General features: G+C 41.2%; 1 protein-coding gene across 1 annotated transcript in view; it reads right to left on the reverse strand.

Moving 5' to 3' along the window:
• Positions 1–968: 968 nt before the first annotated feature.
• The window catches only part of VPS8 (VPS8 subunit of CORVET complex), a 32,313-nt gene continuing 15,427 nt past the window's right edge, over positions 969–17,854 (reverse strand). The window contains exons 21-45 of the mRNA XM_078865921.1: positions 17,438–17,660; positions 16,646–16,735; positions 16,243–16,294; positions 14,763–14,805; positions 14,478–14,550; positions 13,372–13,491; positions 12,219–12,290; positions 11,109–11,228; positions 10,136–10,275; positions 9,468–9,552; positions 8,881–8,979; positions 8,297–8,386; positions 7,996–8,045; positions 7,567–7,714; positions 7,221–7,310; positions 6,607–6,667; positions 5,339–5,439; positions 5,022–5,103; positions 4,719–4,801; positions 4,382–4,462; positions 3,868–4,037; positions 3,340–3,499; positions 2,632–2,688; positions 2,178–2,255; positions 969–1,784 (exon numbers count right to left, since the gene is read on the reverse strand). Of these exons, the coding sequence (XP_078722047.1) occupies positions 1,629–1,784; positions 2,178–2,255; positions 2,632–2,688; positions 3,340–3,499; positions 3,868–4,037; positions 4,382–4,462; positions 4,719–4,801; positions 5,022–5,103; positions 5,339–5,439; positions 6,607–6,667; positions 7,221–7,310; positions 7,567–7,714; positions 7,996–8,045; positions 8,297–8,386; positions 8,881–8,979; positions 9,468–9,552; positions 10,136–10,275; positions 11,109–11,228; positions 12,219–12,290; positions 13,372–13,491; positions 14,478–14,550; positions 14,763–14,805; positions 16,243–16,294; positions 16,646–16,735; positions 17,438–17,660 (2,524 nt within the window). The 3' untranslated portion in view covers positions 969–1,628. The remainder of the gene's footprint in view (positions 1,785–2,177; positions 2,256–2,631; positions 2,689–3,339; positions 3,500–3,867; positions 4,038–4,381; positions 4,463–4,718; positions 4,802–5,021; positions 5,104–5,338; positions 5,440–6,606; positions 6,668–7,220; positions 7,311–7,566; positions 7,715–7,995; positions 8,046–8,296; positions 8,387–8,880; positions 8,980–9,467; positions 9,553–10,135; positions 10,276–11,108; positions 11,229–12,218; positions 12,291–13,371; positions 13,492–14,477; positions 14,551–14,762; positions 14,806–16,242; positions 16,295–16,645; positions 16,736–17,437; positions 17,661–17,854) is intronic.

Consider the following 17,854-nt stretch of genomic DNA (forward strand, 5'->3'; position numbering starts at 1 on the left):
TCGTGAATCCAAAAATGGGAGGGGTGGGGCTGGGTGGAGAGGGGAGGGTGGGGAAGGGCTGGGTGAGGAGGGGGGTGGGAAGGGTGGGGCTGGGTGGGACTGGGTGGAGAGGGGAGGGTCGGGAGGGGCTGGGTTGGGAAGAGCTGGGTGGTGGGGTGGGAGGGGCTGGGTGGGAGGGGTGGGGGTGAGAGGGGTGGGGCTGGGTGGGGAGGGGCTGGTCACCCCGTGGTGCCCTTATAAAACTCAACGTTTAACCTACTCACACCGGCTTATGCCCGCCCTCACAGTCGGGCATATTTGTGGAATACACCACGCCGCCGTTGACCCTGGCCATTGACCGAGCAACCCAACGTTCCTACCAGCTCCCTCTGCAGGAATGTGTTAACTATTTAAAGTCCAAAAAAAACACTTCGTGAGATTAATTTTTGTTTTACAACTGTCACATATCTGTCAACCCCTTATCAGTGCCCTACCTTATTACAGACCAATTCAGACTTTATTGGTCACCCCGTGGCCTTCTAAATCTCAACGTTCATCCTGCAAAGTCCCATCACAAGGGATAAACACAAAGCCAAAAACATGTGCTGTACACCGTATGCACTTCAAAACTAAATTTCCCTGTACACGAATACGTGTAAACCGTATAGGTTGACAGGTATGGCTGTCGTGAAAATGCAATAAAGTTTTTTGAAATATTTAATGCTTTATGAAAATATGAACAAAACTGAGTGTTTTCAACTTCCCACATTTAGCCAACTTTAGCATATTATTTGTCTACAAGATAAACCAAAATTCGGTATTTACCACTTGGCATACAGTTTTTTTTCTCATAAGAAAATAACCTTGTTATTAAGAAAATAACCTTGTTATTTTCTTAAACATTACAATAGCTGAAAATAAAAAAAACGACAAATGACCACATAGCTGTTGAACTTAGAATTGTCAATGTTGCATTTTAATTATGGAATAACAATGAAAGAATATCAGTACAACTTAAAAAAATACCTCTATTTTAGTCTATTACATCAAGTTAGTTTACACCACCATATGGCACGAAGTAAATTTTCACCCAGAAGAATTTCAGAAATACAGCAAATTGCTAAAATGTACAACTTTAATCAAAGGGACCATTGCAGCAAAATGTACATGGAAATATACACAATGAGAACAGTACTTCATAGGGATTTTCATGTGCGATTTTATGACAACACGAAGTAAAGGTTTAACCATTTTAAATTAATAATTTCAAGCGACCTTTGAGGCACGGCATTGGTGAGATGTTACGTGCCTTGTCTGGTATACAGGAGGTCGCGGATTCTATCCCAAACCTAACACCTGTATATTTGGAGTTTGCATGTTCTCCCCGTGGTTGCGTGGAATTTTCTTCGGACCCTCCGTTTTTTTCCTCCACATTTAGAAACATGCGTTTAGAGTATTTGGCTGCTATACATTTCCACATAAGCCACTTCGATGTGCTATCATTTGTGGCCAGGTCACTTCTGAAAAAGAGCTATCTAGCTCAGTGGGCCTTACCTGGTAAAATAAAAAAAATTGTTTAGTTTATACTGGTAAGTAAGTAACTGTGAAAACAACGAAGTGCAAAATGCTAAATCTGGAGATCGCCTGACTCAGTCCTTTGGTGGGGGTGCATCCAACCGCAGCTGGAAATGTTCGTTCTGAAAGACACTCTCATGTCCAACTGGAGACGACACCATGGAGAGGGGACGGTACGATGCACCTTCTGAGTCCGAGTGGCTCTTGGACAACTCGGCCAAGATGGCGATCTGCACATTGGAGAAAGAAACCATTTCTTAAAAGACTATTCTAAATGTCTAGCTACAGACTATGGCATTTTAATGCTAAAATTGTGCATGAACTTCTGAAAAATCAACGTATCCTTGCTCATCATTCACTGCCAAACACAGTGGTACACCCTTGTAATCTAGAATGTTTGAGGTAAAGTTTGGTGGATCATACAGATGTGAAATTCCAAACACTGCTGGGCTGAGACGATCAGGAGATGGCAGTACAAAAACATATGCTAGAATTCATATATACAGAACCTTCAGTGGTACACTATTCCCTCGAATGCATGGATTTTCTCTGGTTGCCGTTTCCTCCCACATGGAAAACCCTCAGAAATATGTTTGCAAACACACACACATGAGAAGACTCACCCGAGAACGACCCTTGTTAATCTTCTGTAGCTCGTCAAAACATTTGAACTGCTCAGGGTCCATGACCACTTCAGGCACCTTAAAATAAAAACGTAACCCTCATCAACCATTCTAAAAGCATTACTAGATTAATGAAATACCACTTTACATATTGTATTGGCTTATACCAGAAGACATTAAAACTCAAGTTCTCATTCCCCTCTATAGTGCTAATTTATGTCTATCAATTGATGGGTGGATGCATGCAATGCAATGTGAATAACATGGCTAAATGTGAAATGTAGGAAATATAATTATCATAATGCTATGATGGTAAACATCCATTTATAGTTATTAAAAAAGCTAAAATTGGATGTATAATTGCATGTGACTACAGTCTTTTATAAAGATTTGTTCAAAAAGCTGGCAATTATTAATGACATAACATACATACAAATTTTTGACAAAAGCTGACCTTTTTGCTTCCCTTTGTTGTGGCTTTTTTCTCCTCTTTTGCAGATGCAACTCTTATCTGCAATGACACATTTAAGTGTGCAATAAAACATCACCGTATAAAACGCTGTAAAAAAATGTTCTACTTAAAGTGATCTGCTTTTAACATTAATATGCACATTTTATATTTTATAGTTCTCAATAAATATATTGTAACGCATACATACATAATTTTACGAGGATATTTTGAAAGTCTTGTTGGTTACAGCAATTGCCACTAAAGCAATATATTGCATGGGTTTAGAAATTGAAATCCCATCTCTACTCAAAATTCCTCATTTGACAAAAACTACTGCAAACTAATTATACGAAAACAGTTCACACATATCTATGGACAAAATGATGAAAAAATGATGAAAAAATGATGAGAAAATGAATAGGCTGTACCCTTTCTGGTAAGAATACAGGTGTTAAGATGTTCAAAACACCAAGTAGACACCTATTGCAAGGCATCAAATCTGCATTGACCAAACATGATCGTGGTAAAACATGCATTACAAACATGATTTGACGTGTGATTGGCCTACACCAGAGACCGCCTCCTTTATGGCATTGTCTCGACAGTGTTAAACCAAAGAATGGCAAAAGGCGAACACAAGCACCTGTTCATCTTTTGGCGTAAGACCATACAGTGTGGGGAGATCTCGACAATACAAATCCATGGACTGACCTGCGCGAGAGAGGTGGTACGTGCGTGCGCCTGGTTTGCGATCACTCCTCCATCCCGGTTGCTTGCATTGCACAGGTAGCAACTCCAGTTGCTCTGGCCCTCACCGGCATTGTGGCAACCAGTGCCTCGCAAGCAGTCCTCGTGGTAGACGTGTCCACAACTGAACCGGCCATGGAAAAAAAAACCCAGAGAAATCCGATGAGCTATGAAGCTCTTATTCGCAGATGTCCAGTACATGAATACATCAAAGCTGCTCTCCTTTCCAAAATACAGCTGAACATTTGCTGCTGGTACTGAATGTTCAAGGAAACTAGTGCCTATAAAAAATATAACTATAAAAAGAAAATGACATTTAACAATTAAACTGCACAAAAAATTAACTACGAAAGGCAGGGAGTCTCCCTCACCCACACACGCACGCTCCGTATTTTCCTGCTGCGCAGTTGCGCCTCACCATGAACACGCAAACTAAATCATTGCCATGTCACCTTAGGAGTGAAATAACCCTTAGCGAGGGGCAATACACACCCAAAGATGATGATGCGCTGACCAGGGCTCTGCCGGCGACCATAGTGCTGGGTGCACACCCCGCATGCATCTTGCCGTGGGTGCAGGCCGCGGCACACGGCCTTGCGGAGCTGTGACAGCGACCAGTGCAGGTCCTGGTTGAGCAACCCTGTAGTCGTCTCCAGAAGTGTCTGCCAGTAAAACACCATGGCAAGATGCGGCACAAAGCATTGAACTGTGGTGCAAGGGTATTATTTGCCTTTAATGGGACCTATATTGAAGAAATTGTATGTGATATTGCCTTCATACAATACGTCATAATCCAGCGAGGCTGGGGGAGGTGAGAGAGAAGTGGATAGAGGTGGTACACGCCAACCCTCAAATGAATAGACAACAATGAGACGAATGAGTAACATACAAAAACATCCCCTTGTTGGGGTTAATCCTAAAGTCCGACAACACCAAATGAGCAAATAGAGTGTACTTTGGTGGGATGGGTTATATTCTCATTCAATAAGTTTGGGGTCCCTTGCACCTGCTCGTAGCTGAATGTGTCCAACATCCCAAGCACCAGCTCCTTGATCTCTCCAAATCGGCCAGAGCCGTAAATCGGGTCCTACAGCAATCAAGAAACATCAGGACACATATATAGTTCAACTGTAGCTTTGACATAAACACATCTTACATGTTATTCTTTGGTTCTTTCGGTAAAGTCACGTATAAAGATAAAATAATAAATTAAATAATAGCATACGACGTTTCGATTGCAACACATCTTACATGGGCCATAGAGAAACCCAAATGTTTTACTGTAAAAAGATGCCTTTCAATTCTGACCCTAAAGCATGTGGAGACAGAAGTAGGTATCACACCTGGATGATCCTCTGCAGGATCGCGGGCAAGGTCAGGAACCCCGTCATGCTGTTCAGTAACTGCTTGGTGAGGTTCTTCAGTTCTATAGCACAAGTAGTGGGGGAAACACTGGTGTACAAACTAGTGTGGATACCTCTACTCCTGCACATGTTATGTCTGTGCTTTTGTTGGTGTGCAGTGGCACTCAGGTGGAGATATGTTATCAGTGTACAGAACTGCAAGTCCAACAATCGAGGTTCAACTTGTTGCCATGTAAATAAAATACAAATTATGTCAATAATCGGGTTTGCTGCAACATTCACCTTCGGCAATGACAGACGACGTCATCTTTTTAATTTCCCTCTGCGGTGACATCATCACCTCCAGAAGGGGAAACCAAAGCCCCTGCGAACATCAAGCATAAGTTAAAGTATACATTTTTTATGGCAGACTGAAGAAAGGCCAGTAGATTAAAATGTCATCAGTTTTTAAAATCAGAAATGTAAAAAATATTACATTTAAAGTTAAATACATAGCGTATCCACAAGTATGCACACACACAGCATACAAATTCTGTACAAGGTTCTAGGACTGATTTATATAGAGTGCAGGCATATCTGCGGTTGCCAGCAGCACACACCTCCCTTTCCTCCGCGCCCAGGTGCCCTGAGTTGCGCTGACACAGTTGGGTGACGTCCTCCAGTGCTGTCTGTACCCCTTCAAGGAGGCGCTGGTCCACTCCTGCACTCACAGAGGAGATACTAGAATGCACCCAACTAAGCACGAGACAGAACCCTTCTTATTCCCATTACAACTCCAATTCTTAAATATTAAAGGAACAAGTGTGATTGAGAGGTGACTGAGTGGGTCAGGGGTCAAAGGTCAGTGGGCTGAGCTGGCACCACAGAGATCATGGGTTAGAATCAAGGCCTGTGATTAAAGTATGTGCGTTCATGGTCTCAGCCCAATCAACGGCTGCACATTGCAAAACCATTACATTTATTTGGTTCTGCACTTAATTTTTGCGACATTTTAAGCTCTGGACAATCGTGCAATGAACAGTACTCTTTATCGCAGGGTGGGAGCAAATGTACTGCCCCCTATTGTGTCTAGCAGAGGTCACTTGTATGATTCTCAGAGGTAACTCTGTGATAACAGCTTCCGTGGGCTGTTCTATAACACAAAGGGTAAACACTGCTTTTGCAATAACTCAAAATAAACTTTGTCTTAATACATGACACGCACAGTGCAATGAGGATAAAATTTGGTGGTGGGGGATGGGTAGAAAAAAAATGTGTGTGATTAAAATGTGATTATGTCACCTCCATAAAAACACCTACCCTATTTCTTATCATATACACTGCTGATATGCGCTCAAATATATTTTGGATGCAAATGAATGCATTCTTTCAGTCAAAGTGGAGGTCACAACCTTTTACAAGAATGCCAATAGCAGTAATGGTTTCATTAGACAAAGTCATTCATGTGTTACCCCCATGACACAGTGCACTTACACTGATTCATAGTTTCATTTAAATACTCATTTATAGCTATAATTTAAATGTCACTTCATAAATTACTCCATTTTCAATTTAGTAACCAACCTTAGATGTTGATATACCACAAAAGTAGTCACACTGAATTCTAGATTTGAAGCTTTCGTGACTGCAAGGATTCATACTCTTAGGTTTTTTCGGTAAAGTCACGTAGGTAAAAAATAAAAAAATAAATGGAAATTAATAAAAGTAAAATATTTAACTTTTATTAAAAAAAAAATTATATTTTACTTTTATTTTTTATTTTTTTCCTTTTTTACCTACGTGACTTTACCGAAAAAACCTAAGAGTATAGTCACACTGAACATTTTTATCTGTGTATGAATATTTGATGTTGTAAAGAAACGCATACCTTTCTGATTGCTTGCTGTACCCAAGCTTTGCATAAGAACATCAAGCTTTTCCTTCAAAATCTGCAATAACAAAACAATATTTCGATTTAAAGCTTCCGTGACTGCAGAGATTCATCTTCTTGGTTCTTTCGGTAAAGTCACGGCTGCTTGCGTTGTGGCCGAAACGTCGTGAGAATTATTTTATTATGTTTTATTTTTATTATTTTATTATTTCCCTTCTACGTGACTTTACCGAAAGAACCAAGAAAACAAAACAATAGTTTTAAATCTCAATCAATCAGTCAGGGGAATGCTCACTCGTGAATAAAACTAGGATATATTACAAAATTTATTACAATTACAATCCAACATCAATACTGGAATGTTATTATATTACAGGCTTTCTTTACACCCTAATCAATGACAACGGATGAACATAATCCTTCTTATCCAATAACCAGTGAGCACAGATTATATATCGAGGAATTATGGAACATAGCCCAATGCGCATCCAGTACACAATTATTGCATGCTAAAATGTCCATAATGAAAAAAACACTTTCTAAACAAATACATCTTAAGTGGTGGCAAGACAGGGGAAGGGATCGGATGCACATGTGAGTGACTTGCTTACCTGCAGCATGATGGAGAATGCTCTTTGGACATCATTGCTCTTCTCCAGGAGGTAAGCCAAGGCACTGCTCACCCCATGTTCCTCCACAAGCTATCACATTCCCACAAACACATGGCAACATATGGCACAGTGGCATTCTTCATTATTCAAAATGCATGATTATCTTGATCAATGCTATCTTCATACTGAAACTCAAGAGATTTGTTTTAGCTCAACACAGCAATACACAGAAGCCTTTAGAGACCCAAAGATCAATCAGAAAGGAATGTGTTCAGGGTGTACATTTGGTAGGAGTACTGAAGAATTCATACTGTTCTTAATATTATCAGAGCAAAGATGGCCTTACCTTGATGGCTTGGTCGATGCGGTACTGCTCAGAAGTTCTCAGAAAAGGGAGGACCTTCTCAGGACTGAATTGGCACAGCAGGTCTATGTAGCGCTCATTCACGTCCGAGCTGGCAGATAGGGCATCTCGGCTAAGCGGAGAGGTCTCCCTACCATGTACACAATCCAACGCACGCACGCAAACACACAGACACATGTAAAAACACAATAGTAAGTCATATCTACATATAAGTGCTGTGTGTTGAATTTTCAGTACAGAAAACTAATTTAAATAATATTAAACAATTACCATTCATGTCAAACTCTCACTTTAGGTTTGTATTCGCTTGCAGTTTTTCTGCAAGTGTACATATTGCAATTCAACACACATATATCAAATAATATACCAGCGATGTTTGCAAAAAATGCAATGTGCAGTTCAATAACTCACCCTGTTTCTAGAATGCACTGTAAAAATCCAAACAGCAAGCGAGGATGGCCCTGAAATTACATAAATATATTATTATACATACAATCATTGCCACTGTTTGTCTATTTGCTTGTGTTTTTTTTTATCATTAGATTACACATGTAAAAAATGCAAATTGCACGTTTAGCATAAATAGTATCAGTCAAGTGCTATTGGAGGAAATTGCATATAGAGAGAATTTATGGGTTGAGGTCAGGAGTGTGTAAACGAAGGCTCCTGCATGCTTGTGCGCATGTATAATGATGTGTTTGACACCACTTACTTCTAGAAGAGCCAAGATGCCAATGAGGCTCTCAGAGAGATCCGAGATCACCAGGTCGGCTGTCTTTTGTGGGCTGATGGACACCAGCTCCTGTTCAGTGGGCGCCCAGGACATTCATGAGTTATAAATGTACAGATTTAGGCACCACAATGTAATCACTTTTTGGCATCTTATTCTTGGTGGCAATACAGACCGTGCGGAGAGATTTCACATTTTATGATATTTATTTCATTTATAGGTGCAGGTGGGAGTGAAGCCTGCGGGTGCAACGTCTCTGTATGGCGATAGTTATTTCCATCGGTGGTGCTAGGTCATATAAATATAACCCACAAATAAATATATCAGGTGTAAAATAGAAGCAATGTGAGCTTAATAGATGTAGTATTAGCTGTAACAGCAGTAATGGAAGCAGTCACTATAACATTAGTATGCGCATTGTCAGTCAACAGATTTATTAGAAGTGTTAGCAGCTGCAATACAAGCAGCAGTAGCACAATTGGCAAAACTGTGCTATGGAATAGTGGTTGAGGTATTGTGAGCATTATTCTCCTGGTGAGAAGGGTGCACTTGTTAAGCGAGGTCACCTGTATATTCGCCATAACCTTCTGATGTACGAGAGCTTTCTCTTGCTCACTGTAGCCCGGAATGGACAGGATGTTGTGGACAAAGTTAAAAACGTCCTCCTGCAGCGAGGACACACAAAATTCTGAGTTAGATCCTCGTACAGAAAAAAAAGAAAACCGAGTTATCTCCTCTTTATCAGGATGTTGATCTACCAGAATGTCTGAATTCATTGATATACATGGATATTTCTACACATTTAAAATAACCCAAAAATATATATCTTGCCTCTAAAACTATCATAAAAACATTTTCCAAAAGTCAATTAACTGCAATGCTAGAAGCAGATGGCATTTAAAATATATATAGTTTGGATGATAGGCACAAAAGAGGCATGCACCTCATCTGCTATATAAGATCTAACAATAAGACTGCATTGTGCAGAATACAACAAACTGATATTTGGGGCATATAAATGTATGCATATTTCAATGTATGTACAGGCTTGGGTAGAAATGTGTTTCGGAAACGACTGAATTGGCACATGGCATGTTACGCAACCCTAGGCTGTACAAGCAAGCGTGTGTTGGTGTTAGCAACCGGAACGAACCCTCCGGGCCTCATCCTTCAGGTAGCACATCACGATTTGGTCGTACATCTGTTTCTTCTCAAACATGAACTCGCACACGAGGTAGCTGTGCATAGACACGAACAAAGGATGAGCACGCTTTAAATGCTCGCAGTAGCTCACGTTACGGGAGGAAACATTAAAATGATTTACAATTCATCTAAGCAATGAATACACATCAGCAGCAAACACTTTACATTCTGGTCTTGATAAAACAATACAAAACTGTATATTTCAAATTACTGCTCTACATAGTTTGTATCATTTTATTATGAATATGACAACATGTTAAGTACCATGGATACACATTTGAATATATTTTGAAACAGTAACCGCTGAGAGTTTTGGGGGAAAAACGACAGATGTGTGCCACTTAAACACAACATTGATAGCCAGTGCATAGAGAAAGAGCATCAATTATAAAGCCATGCAAACATCTACACACAGGTAGGATACTAATTGAATGAAACATGTGAGGAGGCCCTGTGTGTGGCATCATTCCTCGGCAGGCCGTGTCATTCAGCTGGCGGTTATAAGTTTCTGGTGGTTTAATGGCAAGAGCTCTGCTCTGAAAATGGCACCAGTGTTAAAGCTGACAAAGTAAATGCAAGCACAGCGACGTAAATGCAACGTTTGTGCTGCACGCTCACAATTTGGCTTTCTCCGCCAATGCCAGCAGCTTGCTCTCATCAAAGTGGACCGTGCCCCCTGCCTGCAGCAGCTCCAGCAGGGCCTGTTGGCGCTCAGCGTGCCGCGAGTCATCGTCCGCGCCGCACAGGAACTCCAGCACCTGCGTCCCGAGTAAGTGTGGTTTGGGGGATGAGAGGTCACAGGCCGCAGGGTAACACGAGGATACACAGCATGGGTCGACCGCTGCTAGACTATCTTACATTTTCTTGGTTCTTTCAGTAAAGTCACGTAGAAGGGAAGAAAGAACCAAGAAGATGAATCTCTGCAGTCACGAAAGCTTTAAATCGAAATTTATCTTACATTTATTGTTTAAAATGACAATCCATTGGGAATTGTATGATCAAATACGGAAAAAGATGGGATATGTGTATAATTGTTTTGACAAGTGGTGCTGTTGCCTGTGAAATACCAGAGTATTATTTGTTTCCCTCACCTTTATGCCTAACCGTATTCTCCAGATATTAAAACACACTCTTTGTCCCTGTATTTTAGAGCAAAGATTTGGGAGGATGTCTTATAATCCGGTAGGTGTGTGGGCGTGTATTACCAAATTAGTATACTGTATTTACACCGGCCACAGGTTTGTAGTGCATCTCACTTTCCAGAGCATCTTATAATACGGAGAATACAGTAATTATAATGTCTAATATGAAATACATTCTGTGTGAGCTTAGCATACATTTGCTATTTTTCTGTATGCACAGCATTTTAACCCTCACCCATACCTTTTGACATCAAATTGAGAATGCTAGTGAATTTATTTTCTACAAAAGCACTAGTTGTGTTCTCCCTGTCAGTCAATGCATTTTTTGACAAGTGCTTTTTTTCTCATATCGCTCTGCTTCTCACGATTTCACGGTGACTAAAAATAGGAAATTAGTGTGTATCAACACAAGCCTCCGATGCCGGGGGTTACTGAAGGCTCACGCTTGCCTGGTCGAAGAGGTGGCGGTTGACGAACAGCGTGTTCTCTGGCTTTGCCAGCTGCCGCGCCAGGAAGGTGAAGAGGGACCCTACCTGTGATGGGGAAAAACCTTTCCCTTCCACCATCACCTGAGAACCCACGTGCACACACACACACATAGAAATCCACAAATGCATGCGCATGCACACACGGGTGGAAAATACATCCACAACAACCGCCATTCACCACTAAGTGGCGGTGACTTCACCACGTCGCTTGTGCCACACACACACACAAAAGCAAACACATACCTACTAGCAAAAACATCAATCACCTATATGTACCGACTGTTTGGCAATTTATGTGAATTAGCATCTCTTAGGACGAGACCACCGTTTGAGGGGTAGTTTGGCCAAAGCCATGCTGAGCTATCTTTATCTCCCCAGTACGAATGTTAACTACATACAACACTTGTTAATCTACACATGGTCACTGCTGAAGGTTTTCCTTATCTTAACATTACTGCCAAACGGAGTCTGATTGCTTGTGTGCCAGTAAGTTAGAGCTGCTACCAGCTTCTCTTTGAATTAGTTAGCAGGGCAGTGGACACGCACGCCTGTAATCCAACACTCTGGAGGGGAGGGTTGATGGATCACATAAACGTCGCGAAACTCCCTTCCCATGGGCATCGAGGTACCATACCCTGATATGCCAGAAGGTGGTACAGCAAATGTGGACTCCGCCTGTTCTCTTTGTATGAGATAAGAGTATTGTCCTTTTGCATGAGTGGGTTTTCTCTGGGTGCTCCGGTTTCCTCCCACATGTAAATACTGAATTGGACAATAACACCTTCATATATAGGGAACCACAGAGCTTGCGGGGGAGAATATTGTATTGGCTCACCACCTGGCTGCCCTTCCCACTTGGCTAGTTCCTCATGCTCGTTGTCTTCGAAAGTTAGAAAATACTACGTGGCACATTACAAGTCGAAATTATTATTCTTTCATGCGTTATCCTCCATGGGCAGAAGTGAATGATTGTCCAGTAAAGTGAATGATTGTAAATTTGGTCATTTGCTTAGTATAGCTGAGCTGAATTCAGACGAAAATTGGTGTTTGTGTCTGTATGAAGGTGTCCACCTGCAACAAGACATCCACAATGCGCTGCTGGTACTCCACCACCTGCTTGTCATTTCTGAAGTCTTCAAACGTCTGTGGGAACCAAATCAAGAACCATTTCAACATACAGAATGCATAGCAGCAGTAGCGCTACTTGGTAACATTCCCTTATCAATCCTATATTTATTGATTGGATGTTTAGCCACTTCTTTAAAGAGTGGTGAGAACTGGAAGGAATATGATGAGATAACACAAACATCTATACAAATAGATCAGCACCCTAATTGCTGTACTGCTGGCCATGTCGTACTGATGGCCCCGCTTGATTATCAAAGCTACCTCCAAAGTGCTGGATTAAAGGCGACTGCCACCATATAAGAGCTATATAGCTCAGTGGGCCTTACCTGGCAAAATAAAAAAATAAACGTTTAATATGGATATCAGGCTATGCAGACCATTAGTGTAGGTGTTGATGTCATAGGTTAACTCTCTTGGAGAGGCTGTAGCCTCTGATCATCTACCTCCAACTGTCTCTCATCAAGTGTTGGTGCCTTGCTATACTATTGTTTCATCTCCCAGTTACATGTCTATGCAGGAGGCTGCAGGGCAGCTGTCACACGTGTTTCAGATGCCAGTGCAGACGGGGAGGGGGGGGGATATGGAAAGATGTGGTTGAGATATCACAGCAGTGGACGTGACTCTAGGAGCACAGAATAAAACCACATTGGGAAAGGAAATATGGGTAGTTGATCCTATGCAATGATGGGCATTCACGCTTAGAAGAAGACATTCAATGTACTGTGTTACATTTAGATAATGCAACAAACAATACTCTACAAAGCGGAAGAAAATACAAAAGATGTGGTCAAAACCAAATACAAAAGAGCAAATTCGTAAATTGAATAACAAGCCCAGAATCTTAACATAATTTTAAATTATTTGGGGAAAGAGATAAATGTATATTTCTGCCCTTTCAGTACCTCATCTTCTACCCATTCCCACTCCATGCACATCCTACTTGTACAGCACACAGGGATGCGGTCACATGAAGCCACTTTAAAAATTAAAATGTTATTGTAAATCATAGCATACTATTACTGTATAGCAACTCCACAGACAGCAGATAATTACGGGGTTCTCGCCACAGGTCGGTAGGCAGTGCCTAGCCACTCACCAGGGTGAGCACATTGAGGAACTCCCGTGTGTCAAAGTGCAGCAGCGTGCGGACGCACGGATAGACCTCCTCCTGCACCTCCGCCTCATCCGAGTGCAGCTTGATCACAAACTCAAACACCTGACCACATGCCCTCCACCAGTCAGCAGACTCAACATCGAACCGAGATTGTTCTGTAAAGGCTGTTCTTTTGTTATTCGACAGTACAGCTATCAGTCTCTGACACTGAATATCCATACTCTTTGGTTCTTTCGGTAAAGTCACATAGGTAGAAAAATAATAGATCACGACGTTTCGATCACAACACAAGCAATCGTCATCAGGTGGGACAACCACAGCAAGAAAAAACTGAATATCCATTTGAGAAACCCCAACCTGAATAACTACGTAGTTAATTACTGTGAACTCCAAAAATTCAATGGACATTGACGCTTATCCACTGCGCATCAACACATCAAAAATCTAATATGGACAAATACTAACAAAGCTTTGACATATTTACAACATTCTTAGCCATTGACTGCACAATACCTGATTAGAATGCACATTGCTGCTTTCACCTTATAGCAGTATTTTCTTCTTTTATACATCCCCCGTTAAAGGTGCAGAACAATGAGCTGGTCCGCATTAATTTGTCATTAGGACATTTAATTTTCATTTCTGATAAGAATAATACGACTAACACGCGTGACTGGCATGGGTGAAAATCGTGATCTACAACAACCGGTCACACGTAGTGTCCCGGTCGACCAGAGGCTCAAGGCCTGAGTGAGTGTTGAAGTGTCATAGCCAGGCATGCCTCCAATGACGACAGACCATTTGTTATCTCAGTTACACCTCGTATTTACATTTACATCATCAGCCACAGTCAAACCACTGCTGGGTAAAGGCATCCCCAAGCTTCAGCTATTTCTAACGTACTTGCGAAGTAATAATCCACCTAGCACGTGTACAAAAACTAATTTCATGGCTCCATCTCCATGATCGGTATAGTCTCGAATGCATTCAATTAATTGACTGCCACTTATTCTGCCACTAGTGACGTGTATTGCCAAAGTCTTTTAACGTCATGCACATTTACATCTCATTTAAATTTCTGATCTCACCTGCTTTTTGACGGTGGGTGCCAGGTTCTTGGGAATGTCACCCATTGGGTAAGCTCTGCCAACCAGGCAGCAGCTGCACAATGAAGATGGTAGAGCAGTTTCTTTACTTAAATATACTTATTTAGGGTGTAACCATAAGCACACAGGAGAGTTCATGCATTGTAGATACCTTATTTATTCGTATTAAAATTTATTAGATGGTGTCCTACATGACTCTGAATAATATCACTGGTTTTAATCGGCATCATTGTGTAGAATTGCACAATAAAACGTGTGTTGGCTCACCTTAAGTAGACCAGGAGCTTATTGCCTGCAGTCACCTTGTCACCTAAGCAACAATGGTTGCGAGATTAATCAGATTTAACATGCATATGATCCTTATGGCAGTCCCCCAGGGTACCAAAGAATAAAAAATGCCGAGGCAATTAAATATTTTTTTTCTGGGACACTACTTTTTCCAGGGGTGTACTTAACTCCGCGACTGGGGCACCAATCAATCCGAAATCAGTGCTACTCCGCGATGTTGAAACGCCAAACATTAGCATAAAAATCCGTTATCGAAAAATTCAACTCTGAATATTGCATCGTGTACAGCTCGTCGAGATGAGTCGATTGCCGCATCACCGACCATCAAAAGACTAAAAATGACTGCATTACAGACATTATGTGAGAGCCGGGGTACTATGGTACCCCGGGGTACCGCCATAAGTTTCATATCATTATCATAGGCTATTCTCGATAATACAGTGTATTCATTAAGCAGTCAGAAAATATTCGCGCTTTTAATAATTTTGGTGAAAGTGTGTCTCCTTGTCTGACGCCCTTAAAATATGTATTTTGGCAAATTCTGTGCACACTTTCAGCGTAGCTGTTCCAACTCACACTCGACAGTATTAGCTCGGTTAACAAAGTAGATGCGTTCCATGAAGTTATCAGAAACTTCGTTACCAAAGTTATATATAAGATGGGAGGCATAGGGATGCATTCAAGGACTTCAGAGAAGGGGGTACACAATAGGAAAAACGTTGCTGCACAGTAGCCTTCACTTTGTCTGCTTGGTTTAAAATGGTCTTTAAGGTGGATTGCAATAACCCTAACAAACCCACCACTTCACTTTTCATCTCTCCCGCCTCCACCCTCCTCATTCTTACGATCTGCATTTTTGTTTCTCAAGAGATTTACGCTGCATTTCTAGTCCACTAGCACTAGATGGGCGTTTGGATGATACAATGGGGATATTAAAATCACTTCATCACTGCAAAAAATTTAATAACTTTTTTACCAACACGAGGAGCTCGAGCAATGGTGGGCAGGGAAAGGAAAGACTGGCGAAGCGTGCCGCTGACTGTGCCGAGTGAGGGAGACTCAGGAAGAAGCCCTTTTCCGATTGGCTGCCGAGAATGCTCATGAATGAAACCCAACTTTGTCGTGTTTACAGGACCTGCGCAGCGCTTAAAACTTGACTCTTTTGAATCGATTTGCATCATTTCTGAAGAGATTTTTTTCTATGTCTTGTCAAAAATAGGAAAGCGACGGGACCCCTCCATGGCCGACTTTGTTATAAAGTAGCTTCATTCCTGGAGGATTCATTCACCGAGGTATTACTGTACATCGGTATATACCATGTTATATACACACTGATAATATAGTACATTGAGAATCTTCGCAAAGCATACCAAAAAGGCTCATACTAAAACTATAATATTGACGTGAAACTGAAATACGATATTCTAATGTAAATGCGCCACGCAATAATATAACATACCAGGCAGCTGACGACCAGTGCTCAGTGCAGTCTGTAGGACCTTCAAGATCTCCTATTAAAAAAAATAACAATATCATTGTCAAAAATATTTGAAATATACACTAATTATGCTGGATAACTGCACTTTAAAAACACTTATTGATATAGGTCCCATTTACAGGCACTTTCCCAAGTCAAAATAATTTTGTCAAATCAAAATTGCCAGTGACGCCATAACATAAAAAAACACTCTACACTGGTACTAGTATACTATGCAGGATAGTTCTGGCATGAAACTAGTCAGACATGACGCAGGGAATCACTTCTGCATCACGTTCAATTAAGACTACAAATATAGCATATCTTAACATAACAATGAAATTATATTTTCACGAATGAAGTATAAAAGATGTCACGCACATACCTTGATGGGCGTGACGTAATCATTCATTCCCGTGTTGTAGATGTAGATGACAGCATCGTACAGGCCATGAGACCAGCAAAGGTTAATCACCTTCAGAAAAATAAAACAAACTAAGACTGGTGAAGTCTAAAAACGAATCCGACAAACAAGATCAATGTATATTCTTCATTTTTAATTAATTTCAATGTGGTTTCACTTACATATTAAGTTCATAAATGTATGAACGTAAATATCAGCACTGGTGATATCTACAGATATACCAACAGTTGTAGTTGGTGGGAGTTTAATACTGCCAATGTCAATGGGTAAACAAACGATAAATAGATATAATCTATGAAGGCCAAGGCAGAATGGTATTCTTTAATGGTTATCATGAATACGTGAATGTAGTTAATTGGTTGAGCCCTTGCTATTAATAATGGAGGTCAATACTGAGAACCTCTATTGATGAGGATGAACTCCCAATTACTACAGACCAATCCTGACAGTGCCAACAGCCACAGATTAATTCTAGATTTGAAGCTTTCGTGACTACAAGGATTCTCCTCCCCCCCTTAACTTGCATTTAAGAACTTGTATCTTGGAATAATTTTTGCCTCACTTGATACAGTAAATCTAGCTGTGACGGTCCCACCTGATGACGGAGACTTGTGTTGCCTCCGAAACGTCGTGATTTATAATTGTATTTCTATTATTATTTAAATTATTCTTATTTTATTATTTATTTTTACCTACGTGACTTTACCGAAAAAACCTAAGCGTATATAGCCACAGATTAAGTCATAGCTGTACCTGCTGGAGGTCGAGGCTGGTGATGTCCATGTGGAGGATGCACGCCTCCACCGTGGCCATGCGTGCCTGGCCCTGGTAATGCAAGATGAGGTCGCGCATGGCCTGCGGGGTGATGCTGGTGAGACGGTCCCCCAAGACGTGTGGTTCCAGGCTCTCAAGGAACACGCCCCGCGCCACTGAGCTCTCCCCAAGCTGCTCATACATCTGGGTGAAGAGCAAGTCCCTGCAAGCAAGGTTCAAAGGAACACATTTTGAGTCTTTCCTCCTTCGCTGTCCTGAACCTAAATGTAAGGGGAATTCTAAAGCAATATACAAAGCAATTATAATGAAGTAATTACAATGAAGTGAAAGGGGCACAACCAACAGTGGAACAGCTGTCCAGTGTGCATACGGAGCAACCGCACCAGGGCACACAGG

Source organism: Lampetra fluviatilis, chromosome 21 (assembly GCF_964198595.1).
Source record: "Lampetra fluviatilis chromosome 21, kcLamFluv1.1, whole genome shotgun sequence".
In the NCBI taxonomy this organism is placed as follows: domain Eukaryota; kingdom Metazoa; phylum Chordata; class Hyperoartia; order Petromyzontiformes; family Petromyzontidae; genus Lampetra; species Lampetra fluviatilis.